General features: G+C 35.8%; 1 protein-coding gene across 4 annotated transcripts in view; it reads left to right on the top strand.

Moving 5' to 3' along the window:
- DDHD1 (DDHD domain containing 1) overlaps positions 1–15,129 on the top strand; it is an 83,225-nt gene extending 68,096 nt beyond the window's left edge. For 2 of the 4 annotated variants that reach the window (XM_004739314.3, XM_045069532.1), the window contains 4 exons: positions 1,941–2,193; positions 3,600–3,791; positions 6,256–6,339; positions 12,416–15,129. In XM_004739314.3, coding sequence (XP_004739371.2) covers positions 1,941–2,193; positions 3,600–3,791; positions 6,256–6,339; positions 12,416–12,597 — 711 coding nt within the window. In that variant the 3' untranslated portion in view covers positions 12,598–15,129. The remainder of the gene's footprint in view (positions 1–1,940; positions 2,194–3,599; positions 3,792–6,255; positions 6,340–12,415) is intronic. The other 2 variants (XM_045069527.1, XM_045069537.1) reach the window with 1 other exon arrangement.
- The last annotated feature ends 420 nt before the right edge of the window (positions 15,130–15,549 follow it).

The raw sequence follows: 15,549 nt of genomic DNA, 5'->3' as shown, positions 1-15,549 counted from the left end.
TTAAGTCCTTCTTAAAAGACCCTCTAAGAAATATTGCAAGGTACAACTGAACTAATGAGAAATGATTTCATTTGTCTGATTATATTTTCATAGATGCATATTTTTAAGACGTTTGTGTTTTGGTTAATTTAGGTAGAGATGATCTGTATGTGTTATAGTGTAAGAGCATAATGAAAAATATTATCTCTGGACAATTAGTTCCTGGAATAGGAGTCTTCTCGACTGTCAAGCCATTATCAGTTGTGATACCAGTAACCCAACAAGCATAAATTTAAAACCCCACTCTAAGGTCTTCTTTCTCTAAAGCATGCTTCAATATTGAAATGTGTCTAGTAGGTCACCTGTAGTAGGTACAAAATGAAAATATTTGAATATTATGTTAATCATGAATAAAGGAATGAAGTTATTTTAGCCTGATGGGATTATAAAATTTGAGGTTTTTCTCTGTTATATTTGTACTGTTAATAATTTTTTAATGTAAACACTCCAGTGATCTCGCATCCAGGTAGAGCATTTAATACCAAGTAAGATTTTTAGGTGAGAAAAATGCTTCCTTAAATCCTTTTGGGGACAAAGCTAGGTATAACTAAATGTAAAACAAACCATTTTAAGTAGCATTCATTCTCAGAAAAATAGCTTTGTCTTCTAAAAGATCTTTAGCTAGTACCAAGTAAATATAGCATTGATTAAATAAAAGAGTTTCAGAAAATGTCCTATATGTTAAAGAATCAAAACCACTATATTTATGAAATGAATTTTACTTGAGTTGGAAACTTAGTATTACATTAAAATACAGACTGCACAATCTTGCCCAAGTGTCTCCTGAGACTCTTCGTTATCTGTAGGATACAGATGATAATATTTTACCTCATAAGGTTGTTAGTATTAAGTAAAACGTATATGAAAACCCCCAGCTAGACATTAAGTATTTCATTAATATACATTCATTTTACTCATTGCCTTATAACTTGAACATGAACTTGAGTTCATAGGGGAACTCTGAGTTTTCATTGTATACTCTTTTCTGGATATAATCTTAACTTTGTTATATTATAAAGGGGTGCTCCAAAGTCATTGTATTATTTTAAGTTATTTTTATTATTCATTTTACAGTTTTCCTGTGATTCTTTAAAGTATAGTTTTTTTTAACAAAGTTTATGTTAGAACTGTGCTAGGCAGTATTTACAAACATTATCTGTTCTTCCCAACATCCTTGTGAGGCAGGAAAAGTCAATCTCCTTCCTAGAGCTCAGGAAATGGTATCTCTGAGACCTTACAACTTGGCGGGTGTTACACAGTTAATAAACAACAGAGGCCAGAATGTGAACTTGGGGAATTCTAATTCTAATTGGCCAAATCCATTCATTGCCTTTTCTGCTCTGTCATCCCTTCTTCATATTAGACAAATGGTCTTGTATCAGCATCTACTTTGTGTTATTATGTTAATCTGTTTGCAAATTTAGAGCTTACTAAGAGCTCCTAAGATTATATTATAAATTATATTTATAGATTTATAGACACATATTATAGGTAAATATAAATATATATATATATATAGATTGTAAGATTATATTATAGATTGACCTATTTATTGTGTTCTAGTTTACTGCTTCAGCTTTGTTGGTGAGGTAATAAATCTAATTGTTAGATGATATCAGAACATCATGAAATGAATCTGTTTCTCTAAAAAACAAATTAATGGGCACTGTTAGCTTAGACCGGTGCTAATTGGTTTTTTAATAATCTCATCATTAAAGATATATAATTAGACCAATTACATATTATTAACAGTAAAAAATAGGAATGCATGTTAGAAATACCAGGGTTTTTTATTTTAATTCCCTAAGGTCTGCTGAGCATGCAATAGAAGAAAAACAGTTTAGTAAAATCCAAACATTGTGCCTTAATGTTGTGTTTCTTTGAATTTTTTTAAATTCAAGGCTTATAGATTAGAACCATTAATACTGAAACACTACAGCAACATTTCACCTGTTCAGATCCATTGGTATAATACTTCCAATCCTCTACCTTATGAATATATGAAGCCAAGCTTTCTCCATCCAGCAAAAGAACCTACCTCAATTTCAGAGAATGAAGGCGTTTCAACAGTACCAAGCCCTGTGACCTCACCAGTCTTGTCCCGCCGGCACTATGGGGAATCTATAACAAATATAGGCAAAGCAAGTATATTAGGTAATATCTCATAAGTATTTCTTATTAGTAAATATAAGTGCTTTCTTAGATAGGCATTAAATTTGGAGTTCTTAAAGATATTCTATGTATTATAAAACATCCAATATTTAATCCCTGTGTTTAGAAAGAACTACCCTCTCACTGTTCATATTGTGAGCCAAAAGCCCTAAAGCTTCTTTAATTAAATCAGATCTTATAATTTAGACTATGAGGTAGTTGGAGAAACAAGAGAAGGTCTGGGAATCAAGGCCCTCATTTTAATCTTGGCCCTGCCACCTACTGTGAGATCTTGGATAAGTCACATTATTTTTTTTATTTTTTATTTTTTTAGAGATTTTATTTATTTATTTGAGAGAGAGACAGTGATAGAGCATGAGAGAGGAGAGGTTCAGAGGGAGAAGCAGACTCCCCACGGAGCTGGAAGCCCAATGGGTGACTGAATCCCAGTCCTCCAGGATCACGACCTGAGCTGAAGACAATTGCTTAACCAACTGAGCCACCCAGACGCCCAAGTCACATCATTTTTTTTTTAAGATTTTATTTATTTATTTGACAGAGTTCACAAGTAGGCAGAGAGGCAGGCAGAAAGAGAGAGGAGGAAGCAGGCTCTCTGCCAAGCAGTGAGCCCGATGTGGGGCTTGATCCCAGGACCCTGAGATCATGACCTGAGCCAAAGTCAGAGGCTTTAACCCACTGAGCCACCCAGGCTCCCCAAGTCACATCATTTTTAATAGTCTGCTTCATCTGTAAAATGAGGGAATATGTGAGTTCTAAGGGTGCCCCTGCCAACCCATTCTCTGATTCGTGTCTCTCAAACCGCATCCATCCTGGGAGCAAAACAGGTTATTTAATTTCTCTTTACATGATCACCAGCCACAGTGTTTGTTGGTGTAGAGCTGGAGCTCAATTATGTGCCACTTGAATCAGTCCATTGGTTCTGGGTTTTCTTAATATAAAATGCCACAAGATGGCACTATAAATAGGCTTTTCATTGATATTTCACTGTCATACAGATTATTTATGATAGCTTTTTGTAAAATATTCACTTAATTTCCGTAATAAAGCATATCAGTAGTAAATATAGACCCATGTTGATGCCATGGTTCTGTTATTAAAGTTTTTAATCTTAACACACTTTAATAAACAATGAACACTTGAATAAAATAGAATCTTTATCCCTTTTTTGGTAAGCTCTATTCCTACCGTTTGTACAACTCTCATTCTATTCAACACCATTTTTACTTAGAAACCAACAATATGAATTGCAGTTTTCCTATGTTCCCACCCTGGAAAAATATGAGTAGGGCTTGGTTCCTCTGCCAGTTGGCTGTAACTATGGCTGGTGTTCTTTAGCTTGGTATGTGGTATAATTCAGCAGACTGACTGCCCTGTTTTGTGAAATGCAGGGGCCGCTAGCATTGGAAAGGGCCTTGGAGGAATGTTGTTTTCAAGATTTGGACGTTCATCTACATCACAGGCGTCTGAGGCATCAAAAGACTCAATAGAAGATGAGAAGAAGCCAGTTGCCTCGCTCCCCACAACTACTGTAGCAACGCAAACCCTTCCACACAGCAGTTCTGGCTTTCTGGATTCTGCATGTTAGTTCATACTCGTTTTTCCTTATGTTTATGCCATTATCTCTTACAACTTGAGGGCAGAGAGGATTAAGACACTGACAGGAGCAGTCAACTCTAAAATCTAAAGCATAAGTTTGCTTTTAAAGAAAAAATACTTTGATTATATTTTTAAATATAATTCCCAGGTAAATGCAGTTTTACTCTCTGCATTGGTGAATTAATTATTAATTAATTAAGAACTAATAATCAGGGCCTGGTATATAACAGATTTCTTTGAAATGAGTACCCCCTGATTTTTATAAAGTAGATTTTTTTAAATATGACCTTAAAAATTCATGTAAGTGCTTCAAACCTATGCTGTGTATATTTTTGATACTTTTTAAAAGCTACTATGCCAAACCCATCCTTGCTGCTAATTCCACAGTCCCCTTCATCCAACCAAATTATAAGACTTTCAAGCTTACAGTATTGTATTGGATCCACTGTATGGCTTTCAGTCCTTTTTCAGCTACCTAACAGAAGTAGATATTCAAGAAGTGAGGGAATGAATGTTAAGCTGGACTTATTTAATTTTTTCCAGTAGATTTCTAAGGTTTAAAATCTTGAATAGTTGTGAAACTCTTATACATTTAGCATATATTTAATTCCAAGCATCTAAATTTGAACCTTATTTTTAAGTGTCCATTAAAATAAGACTAATGAGTCCTATGTTTCTATTAATTCACATAAGCAAATGTGGATTCTCAAACTGGCTGCTTTTTTTGACTATATAGCAAGCAGAAAACTTTCCTTCCTTTCTCAATAAATGTTTAAACAGATTTTATTTCAGATACTTGTAACCTTATTTTCTTGCTGTGTCTGCTCTCTAAATTTTCAAATGACCAGAATCCATTGTCATCCATAAAATGTGCTTAAAAAGCAATCTCAGGCGTGGCAGTCCTAGAGGCTGGATCTTTCTCCACAGTCATCCCTACTACAAAAGGAATTACCCTGGACATCCCCAAGTTGGACATTCCAATTTGGACCAGTAGCATTTTTTTAACCTTAATCCTATTTATGTCATACTCTGAATACTGAAAATTGTAAGCCTTTTGAACAGTGCATAGAGAATTCATTTTAGACTTTGATATTTGTACAGACTTCATTTTTTTAGTTTCTTACATAAGTTCCTATACTATTGGTGATTTAAGATTTCACTTCTATTTAATATCAGGAATGTGACTATAAAAAAACACAATTATATTGTAACATGCAGAGGTCAAAACTCTAAACTTCTGAGGAAAAATACTTTCAAAGAATTGGGTAAGATGGCAGGTATAAAGTTACAATTCCTTGTAATGTTAATGCCCCGAGAAAGGGTAACGAAGACATAAAGAAAGAATCTATAGAATCTGAGGGAAAAAAGCTGTTTTTTAGGTCTTTTTACTATTTAACATAGTAATTTCATGAGAGAGAATGATAATTTCAATGATAGAGAAACCTGTTTCTTCTTTCAGGACAACAGTTAGAGAGATGCTTAGGTATATTGCATCATTATATTTTAATAACAATACACTTTCTGTTATTCTTGCATATAAATTCTTCGTTGGTCCTATTGGTAAATTCCTTGTGGACTGTAGACTGCACCAAATTTGACCTAATCATGACTCTTAGTTAGCATATATTTATCTCTAGACATCTATGTAATTAAACTATTAGAGAATTCCACCTTTTAAACCAAATTCCCAAGATTTGCCCTACTAATTCTTAGACTCGCTTCAATAATGCACTTTTCTATATAATCCTGATTTCGACATTCCTTATGTCATACTTGCTCTATCTTGCAAATCATAAAGCCTTTCTTCCTTAAATCTTCTTTCTGGAATTTGGTCATTGTGATTAGGTGATTCTGGCTTCCTTCCTTCTTTCTGCTTACATTGATTGCCTCAGTTCTTGATAACCTTTATTCTGAAGCTATGGACTCTTTGATTCTCTTGCTTTATGAGGGTAAGATGGACACAGACTGAATTCATGAATCAATCAGGGTTTCTGTCTTTGAAGAGTATGTGTTGTTGTCTGTTGAAACCACTTTATTGTCATCAAGTTGAAGCATCTATGATAGTTATTCTTCATTTCTTTTGAAAATTCCAGGTTTATATACAGTGGTTTTATGATTCCATTTCTTGTACTCCCCTGTGTTTTTAACATCTTATGAAGAAAAGTTTCTTTTAGCACGTTTTGCCTCTACATTAGAACTTATATGAGCTATACATTTGGGGGATATCTGGGTGTTAACAGATTATGACATTGTATTTCCAAGTTAATTACACTTACATTTTCCATGAAAGAGCTCTTCATAAAAACCAAAGTGTGTACTTCTTTATGTATGCTAGCTTTAATCAGCATATTTGGGAATAGTATTCTAACTTTTGGCCACTACATCACTGAAGGCCCTCTGTAACCGTCAGCCAACACTTTACAGCATCTTGTGTTTTTTTTTTCACAGATTTCAGACTTCAGGAATCGTTCTTTAATCTCCCACAACTTCTTTTTCCGGAAAATGTAATGCAGAATAAAGATAATACCCTCGGTATGGTATATGTCAGGAATAGCATTCAGAATACTGTGCATCAGTTCTTCTATGAGATCAGCTTGAATGTCACCATTGTAGACTATTTTATATGTACTTTCTATTTTTAAGTAGCAGTATCCTGAAACCAAAGTGTTGATTAGCCACTTAATGTGCTAAAATGATACTCTGTATGTTTCTACAAAGAAGGAAACTTACAAAGAGGGAAGAAAAAGCATTAGGCCATTTTCCTTCTTTATTGTCCTAAAGGCTCCAAAGAGGTTCACTGTTCTTTTCATGTAAGACATTTAGATATAAAAAAGTTTCATAGTATAAGAAATATAATCATTCCCAGTTATTTCAGGTGTCAGTAACATCACGCCTTAGGGCTGGAGGTGTGCCAGAGCTGCTGGTATGTGGTTTCAACACAAATACTTAATCTTCTTTAAGAGGGGTAGGGTTGCTTTTAAAAATTAGTATTTTATAATGTAGGAGATATTTTCAGTCTCTTAATTTACAGCCAATTCTAAATGTATCACTAAGGATTAATCTTAGTTTAAAATCACTTTTATCGTTAACTTTCATTTCTTTTTACACAGCTGCTCTCTCTTTCCTTTTTCTTTTACTTCTTCTTTTTTTTTTTTTTTAATATTGGATTTGATTTTAACAGAAAATATGTTGGAGGTTTTTCCTTTGATTTTTAACCACATCTAATTTTACAACTTCTCTATTTAATTGCTAATATCCTATCCTTTTTCTTTTTTTCTATTTTCAAAGAGAAAAAAAAAACAAACCCTCTTTCTTGATAAAAATTCCAAAACAGTATTTTAATATAACAGACTGATTTGGGGTTTTTTTATTCCCTAGCAACAGTTTGTGTTGATGTAATTTCGTGAATTTCCCTCAAGGAATGATCTTATATAAGTGCTCTCTCTTGCCCCTGCTCATGTAAATAGTCAAATCCATGAAGAAATTATTTAACTTGTGTTTTTTGCATATTTAATCAGATGAAGGAATATTAATCCATTCATTTATCCTGCATTCAAGTAACCCTTATATCTACGATCTTAAAGCCATCCCCTCCATCTTAGGCAACTAGACCACTAATCATAACTACACCAAACTGTTTCAAATGGTAATATGTGTATGGCTTCTATTTCTTTTCCTCTGCTTTTTTTCATTTAACAATTGCTTGTTAAAGGTTTGCCATGAGCCAAGGTACCAAGCTCGACACTAGGAAAGATACCAAAATGAAACAGACTTCAGTACTGCCCACAAAGATGTTAAATGCTGGTGTGGAAATTAAATATTTCCTAGAGAATATTTATTCTAGTAGGAAGGTAGATAACTACATGAATAATTATAGTATATGGTAGACTATGGTGAGCCACATAACAAAGATACAGGTAAAGATTCTGTCAGTTCTAGGGAAAGAGAAAATGCCTTCACCTTTTATGGCTCTGTGGTAGTAGGATTTGGACATACAGAGGTGAAAAGATGTTTTAGGAGGAGAAACCACATAAGCAAAGCACAGGGTATAGCGAGAACCAGAAGAGAGTTGAGGGGAAGGAAAGAGTTCTAAATACTATTGGAAAAGTTTCTTTTTTTTTTTTTTTTTTTTAAAGATTTTATTTATTTACTTGAGAGAGAGACAGTGAGAGAGAGCATGAACGAGGAGAAGGTCAGAGAGAGAAGCAGACTCCCCATGGAGCTGGGAGCCCGATGCGGGACTCGATCCCGGGACTCCAGGATCATGACCTGAGCGGAAGGCAGTCGTCCAACCAACTGAGCCACCCAGGCGTCCCATGGAAAAGTTTCTTAAACCAGATTGTAGGGGTGCCTGGGTGGCTCAGTGGGTTAAAGCCTCTGTCTTCAGCTCAGGTCATGATCTCAGGGTCGTGGGATCAAGCCCCGCATCAGGCTCTCTGCTCAGCTGGGATCCTGCTTCCCTCTCTCTTTCTGCCTGCCTCTCTCCCTACTTGTGATATCTCTGTCAAATAAATAAATCTTTTTAAAAAAAAAAAAAAAAGGATTGTAAAGGGATCCAACAAATCTGGCCATCTCCTGGAGTTTTTTGTATTCAAACTTTACCCATAGAGCATATATTTACCAGTAAAGCCCATCTTTATCAAATATGAGGTATTTTGAGTATTTTTCAGGATAGATTAGTGTTGGGAAATTATTTTGGCAGATATGAAAACTAATTATAAAGCTCATTTTTTTTAAAAGATTTTATTTATTTATTTGACAGATCACAAGTAGGCTGAGAGGCACAGAGAGAGGGAGGGAAGCAGGCTCCCTGCTGAGCCGAGAGCCCAGGGCTCGGGGCTCGTTTCCAGGACCCTGAGATCATGACCTGAGCCAAAGGTAGAGACTTAACCCACTGAGCCACCCAGGGGGCCCCTATAAAGCTCATTTTAGAGTGTTTTTGTTTTTGTTTTTCAAATAAAGGACAGTTGGAGAATATTCTTAAGTATATTTGAAATTATAACAGTTCTCAAAATGTAAATATTCCTTGAATGTCCAAAACACCTAACCACATGAAATGTATAGCTGCGCTGAAGCAGCACAAAAATAAGAAGGCATAATTTACCAACAAGAACTCAGCATAATCTTTTTTATGAAAGAATCTGCCAGTCATTTGAAAACACAGTTTCCTTTACTACTATTTTTCTTGGTGTCTGCCTTTAACCAAAAATCATGCAGTTATGACCATAATTACTACTTACAAATAAGATAACTTTTTTTAAGATTTATTTATTTGAGAGAGAGAGTGAGGGGGAGGGGAGAGGAAGAGGAAGATCCCAAGCCAACTCCCTGCTGAGTGCAGGGGCTGATTTAGGGCTCAATCTCATGACCCTGAAATGAAGACCTGAGCTGAAACCAAGAGTTGGACACTTTAAGTCACCCAGGTGCCCCAAGGTAACTGGTAAGTTTTTGAAAAATTCTCTCCAGGGAAGTTAAGATGTTTCCATTAAAACAGTAGAAACCTGGGGGCACCTGGGTAGCTCAGTGGCTTAAAGCCTCTGCGTTCGGCTCAGGCTGTGATCCCAGCGTCCTATTATCAAGCCCCACGTCAGGCTCTCTGCTCAGCAGGGAGACTGTTTCCTCCTCTCTCTCCGCCTGCTTCTCTGTGATCTCTGTCTGTCAAATAAATAAATAAAATCTTTTAAAAAAATAAAAAATAAAAAACAGTAGAAACCTGTCGAGTTAGTACACATTTTAATACTAAGATGCTCCCTTTCTGTTCACACATATTTTTTTTTAATTCTACATCCATGTGGACCCTTGTGCAGAGAGTTCTCTGATGAAAAGACAGTACTGATGACACTTTACTTCCATACTTCATGAACTGCAGACATTCACTTTAGGGGAAAGGAAGAGAAACAGGGCTGTATGCAAGACTCCCCAGAAAAGAAAAGAATCCACATTTTCAAGAAGTAGAAGCAAACTGCTAAGGATTGTTAAAATTTAACAGTCTTTTTCTCAGTTTTACTTCTCTTCAGTTTTTCAGGATCTGTCTTTTCTGTGTGGATCAAGGTATTCTAGTCCTTAGGCACTCAAAAGAGAGAAGAAAGGACAAAGTAATGATTTTATGTTTTCCTTTCTCTTTGACCTAATTCGGTGAGAGAAACTAGGAAAAACTACAAGCTGTGTTGTGCCACCCATTTTTGATACGCTAATCATGAGAAAGTAGATCCAAGGCAGTCCCTTAGAGATTTGGGCCTGCTTTGGCCAAGACTACATCTCGCAGCACATGAAGAATGGTACTGCCATCTAGACCCTTACTCCCTTGGAAATTTGAGATCTGCATAAAAGGGAGGGAAAGATGAGACCTGGGCCCACCTAACCGCCATCTCTCCACCTGCAGAACCAACATATGTGAAGTCAGTTGCACTAGCAGCCTGACTGCCTGTTGTAAACCTTTTAAGGAAAATGAGAGACTAAAACCAATTCATCAGGTAGAGGCCGGCTACCTTATTCCCATTTTGATGAAGACAGCCTACAGATAAATAGCAAGGGAGATAGAGTCCCTGTAGGTGATAAGAATGGCAAAGGCTATAACAGGTGATAATTAAATACAGCATTTGAGTGAAATGAAAGGCAGTGTTTCACGAATGTAAAGCATTTAAGAATAAATGTCAGGGACACGAAATCAAAGCCAAGTAATACTTGCTATAACAGAAAAAATTTCCCTTTCTTTGATTCTAAAATAACAATTCAACTTAAGACTCTTAGACTAGGAAGATATTCAACAGTGGCATTTTAAAGTAGAAATTATAACTTGGTGGTCCTCGCCAATATTAATGTGTATTTTTCTCATCTCTTCTGTTTTTCCTCTTGTTTCTCCTCTTCTCTTTATGACTAAGACTAACTCCAGTATGACTTCTCTTCATCATGCTTGAGAATTCGTTTCCTTCTTTTTTCATCTTCCTATCTGTTGTGCTAGAATGTGGCTACAAATCAAGTTCAAATGTCCCATGGAATACAAAAGCCAAAAGATTCAGACATTACTACCCCACAGTTCCACATATAGATTTCAGCTATTTCTGATGTATTGTGATTAGCTTATTGTAACTTAAATGAGAAAAATGGCAGTTTAAAAAAATTGTAAAAGGCCTGTGTCAATATATATATATTTTTAAAGATTTTATTTACTTACTGGACAGAGATCACAAGTAGGCAGAGAGGCAGGCAGAGAGAGAGGAGGAAACAGGCTCCCTGCTGAGCAGAGAGCCCGATGTGGGGCTTCATGTGGGGCTCGATCCCTGGACCGTGGGATCGTAACCTGAGCAGAAGGCAGAGGCTTTAACCCACTGGGCCACCCAGGCACCCCGTGTGTCAATATATTTTACAAGTGTTTTATAATCTAATTGGTATTTATACTGCTTAAGGGTAATCTTGTCTGAAAACAGATAGATCCATGGACTTTCCTTGTCAGAAAAGCATAGTTGAATAGAAAAGTAACAACTATATGCATTTTTAAGTACCTATTTTAAAATAAGCATTAGCTAAACATATCAAAGCATTCTCTTGAGTGATAGGATTTTCTATGTGCAATTATCAAATTCAGTGGAAAGCAAAACCCAACTTTTGTTCCAGCCTCTCTTTATTTTTGCCACCTTTTACTTTCCACATCTTCTGGCACTCTGAACAACAATTTGAGTGTTTTTGGTTTCTAAGAGCGTTCCTTCAAAATAACATATAGCTCAGTGACAATTTTAAAGGAGTTCCTAAATCAAAGTGTTGTTTTTCTAAGTGTTTTACCTCTAAGGACGTATTAAATGAATCCTTTGTAATTCTCTTATGGCCTTGATTTTTCTCTAACAAGTATTGCAAGAACTTTCTGTGGGTTTTAGAAAAAGACTTCATTGAATTGACTGATTTGTTTGAGGACAGCCCTGTTAAAAATGAAGTTCTTCCTCCCAAGGATCACCACTGTTCCTCCCGATCTAACTGTCCCAGCCACCCAGTGCATTCTTTATTGATCATACGTTTAGTGAGCACTTGTATGTCCCTGGTGCACGTGAGGCCCTGCTGACTGCATGGGGACCAGGCAGTGTGATGGCAGCCAAGTGGGGAGTCTGGGACTGCAAAAAGTCACCACTGAGTGAGGTGATGGACCAGTCCTCCTCAGGCAAAGAGCCTTTGAGTGACCTGGCACCCCCACAGACATTATGGCACATAAGCCTGGCCCCCAATTTTGCAGGAGGGCTGTTTTCCTTGTTTTACAAATTAGGAATAAAAAGTAAATGGGAAGTCTAAGATTTGAGGCCAGTGTTTTTTACTCCAAATACACTCTGTGATACTAAATAAGTTTTTTTGTTGTATTCTTTTATTATTCCATACTGACCTGAGTATACTAAAGAAAGGACTCCACCAAATAGAATCCTGAGCTATTGAGGCTGTTTTGGGTGTTGTGTTTTTTGGGGTTTTTTCCCCCCATAAGCTTGGAGTGGAAAGTCACTAAAGGGGAAAAAAAAAGATAATTATTAAGATAATCACTTCTTTTAGCTAAATTTTTATTCTCTACTCTAGGTGAAGTCTATATAGAACATATTATAATACTTCTTCCTTTGTTTTATTTTCTTTTTAGTGGAATTGGATCACAGAATTGATTTTGAACTCAGAGAGGGACTTGTGGAAAGCCGCTACTGGTCTGCTGTTACATCACATACTGCCTATTGGTCGTCCTTGGATGTTGCCCTCTTTCTTTTAACCTTCATGTACAAACATGAGCACGACAATAATGCAAAACCCAATTTAGATCCAATCTGAACTCTTGAAGGACATTTATGGCCCAAAACTGATTTCTTTCTGTTAAAATATGTGTATCAAGATATGAAGATTTCAGGTTTAAGTGTGTTTCAGTTTTGTTTAGGGCAAGAAACATTTGAATTTAAAAGCACTTTATTTAAAAAACAAAAATATTTTTTCAGTCTAAAAGAAATTATTTACAGTTTTCATCATTTTAATTATGAGTCTGACAGAACCCCCTGCCGAAAATCAAGCACGACCTAGAATTGAGTTTAGGTAAACGGTAAGATTATAAATCACAATCTAATTTCTCCCAAATATAAAGGCATATTAATGAGTTGAATCTAATGTATTAACCAAAATATGTTGTAAATCTGAAATGGCCAACATCCAGTATAGTCTATGTAAAGATCACAGGTGTTATCACTGTTGTAGATTTCCATGAAAGCTTCTATTTCCACAGTTCCTTTGAAACAAGAGGATAACAGATTTCAAGTGTTTTGACTTTAACTTGCTTAGAAAAATTAATGCTAAGAAAGAAACAATGAACTACTGTATTTATAATTTATTACCTCTAACGGCTTTATTTCAATATATCAAACATGACATTTTTAAAATCAAAATTGTTTCCTTTGAACAATTTAAGAACCACCTTTGTTTTCTATAGCATTAAGTCCTTTTTCCCTCAAAACTCCATCTTTGTACTCTTCAGATGAATATATAGACACTGTGGCATATTTTCAGTATTTTTTTCATTAAAAACTTGTGGTTTCACATAATTAACACTAGTTGTTTTGAAAGAAATGAACTTTCTATTATGTCACACGTACCTAAGTGAAAGCTAAAAAGTTTTCTAAATTTGACACGGAGTACTCCCATTGTGGCTACATTTCATTAACTTTATTGGACAATTAGTAAACAACTTTGGAATAGTGAGTACTACTTGAAATATATAAACATCTGTGTGCCAAACAGTTAACATATATAAGGGACGGAGTGCCGCTAACACATTTTACATGTGAAGTATTTTAAGAAAATCCTGTTGAGACACAAGGTACACAGATCAGGATTCCAAGGCACTGGGAGAGTTTTCCTCTGCTGTGATTGCCTCCACAGTGCTTTTCATCTGAGGAGCTCAAAGTGCTTTAAGGTTCAGTCATCTGTGTGGTAGCTCCTTGCGGTAAGTAAATGAGTGTTTTTCTCATGTTACGTGTTAATACACTAAGGCACCAAAACATTTTAAAGTGCCTTGAATTAGATTACAGAGCAAACAGAAGAGCTCAGATTGAGGCTAGACTATATTCTTTTATATGCTGTTCAGTGACTAGTAATTCACATGTGACCTCTTAGTAGTATGCAAACAATAATAATCACAGAAGTTGCAATGCATAATTTGGAGAAGAGACTGTGAAGCCAGTATTTTACCCTACTTTTCAAATATGTTCTGCGGTTCTCACAGCAGAGGAGAGTTACTCAGAGGGGACCATCTCTACCCCAACCAACCCTCACTTCTCAGTGGCTTCTACAAAGTTCCACTTAAGGTGCTGTGTTCACTTATCTTACAGGCATTTTCTTAGCGGCCCAGTAATGGTTGTCAGACTGGGAGCAAAGTTGGATCAGTTGCATATCTCACCTACTCCTTTCTTTACAAACTAGGGGAATCCATAGGCTCACGTGTAGGTTTTCCTGCAGCACCATCAGTCCTCTTGTCTGTTCTGACCCTTCACTGAATTTGCACAACAGAAAGCACCTCTTAGTGCTTAAAAAGATCCCAAGGCTCCATAACCAAATATGTGACTCTCCAAGATGCGCTTGCTATAGAGGGCTTTTGATGAAATCTTAGCAAAGCTGAAGCAATCTCTTTTGAATTGAGAGATTCCTGTGAACTCAGGTCATTTTCATACCCTGTTTTATTTCATAAGTCTAATTTAGTTCTCAGGAAAATTAAACTCCTGTCTCATATGACTGTATCTTAAAGGTACTTGAGCATATGTTGCTGTAGGTGGTGTGACACTCAGATGTCTAGGAGCTTTAAGGGATTCATTCTTAACCTCTAGAATGTGAAGACCCCTTTTTACCTGAGAAGAGTAAAGTCTATCAAACCCTTTAATTTGCTACTGAGTGGAAGGAAAAAAAAAAAAAAGATATACCCATAGCCATACCATATTATCTGCTTCTCATTTTTCATGTTGAGAAAACAAAATTAAATTTAACCATATGGAGTTTATTTGAATTCTTGAAAAGAGCAACATTTAAAACCCCCTTGGCAAAGTGAGGTATTCTGGATTACTCAACAGGTGTTTTGATTTCAACTCATTATTTCTTCAATAGAGATGGTGATCTTGATTTGATAGTACTCTTCTTGTTCCCATGTCTCTGCATGTTATCATGGAATGTACTTGTATATACTCAAGTAATATACAGAGTATGTGTAATTCCAGCTTGATTTAGAAGCTAAGTCCGTTACTGAGTAACATTTTGCCACTTTATTCCAGCAAGTACTAAATTGGCCAAAAAGTTCTGTTTTTGATACCATTAAAATTTTATTCTCTATTTTGTGTACATGCTATGATGATTCTTCTGATTAGATCATTCAGTTTTTACCCAGTTAGGATCCCAGGAATTATCAAAACTTAGAATAAGCAGAATGTTTTGGATTAAAACTTACCTTATTTTTACTTTGAAACAAGCTTTTGTGAAAGCCTTTTATTGGTTCATAACTTTATTTTCAGCAGTAATTATGTTTGTGTTCCAATCCATCATTATTGTATTATAGAACATAATTACAGAATGTACTGGAACTATCCCTTTATATGTGAAGCAAATGGTAAGCATCTTTTACTTCTTTCAATTGAATAGCATCCTCAGCCTTTGGAAACTCTCACACTGCACATGTTCTGTCGAAGCCTTCAGATAGTGACGTGTGAGCATTCGTCATCATCCTCTTCTCTCTGTTGTTTCCTCACTGGGGGC

The sequence above is a fragment of the Mustela putorius genome, unplaced genomic scaffold (genome assembly GCF_011764305.1).
Source record: "Mustela putorius furo isolate JIRA1106 unplaced genomic scaffold, ASM1176430v1.1 tig00000129_pilon_pilon_pilon, whole genome shotgun sequence".
NCBI classification, from domain to species: Eukaryota; Metazoa; Chordata; class Mammalia; order Carnivora; family Mustelidae; genus Mustela; species Mustela putorius.
Note: the sequence above shows the minus strand (reverse complement) of the source record. Positions and strands in the feature narration are given on the sequence as shown.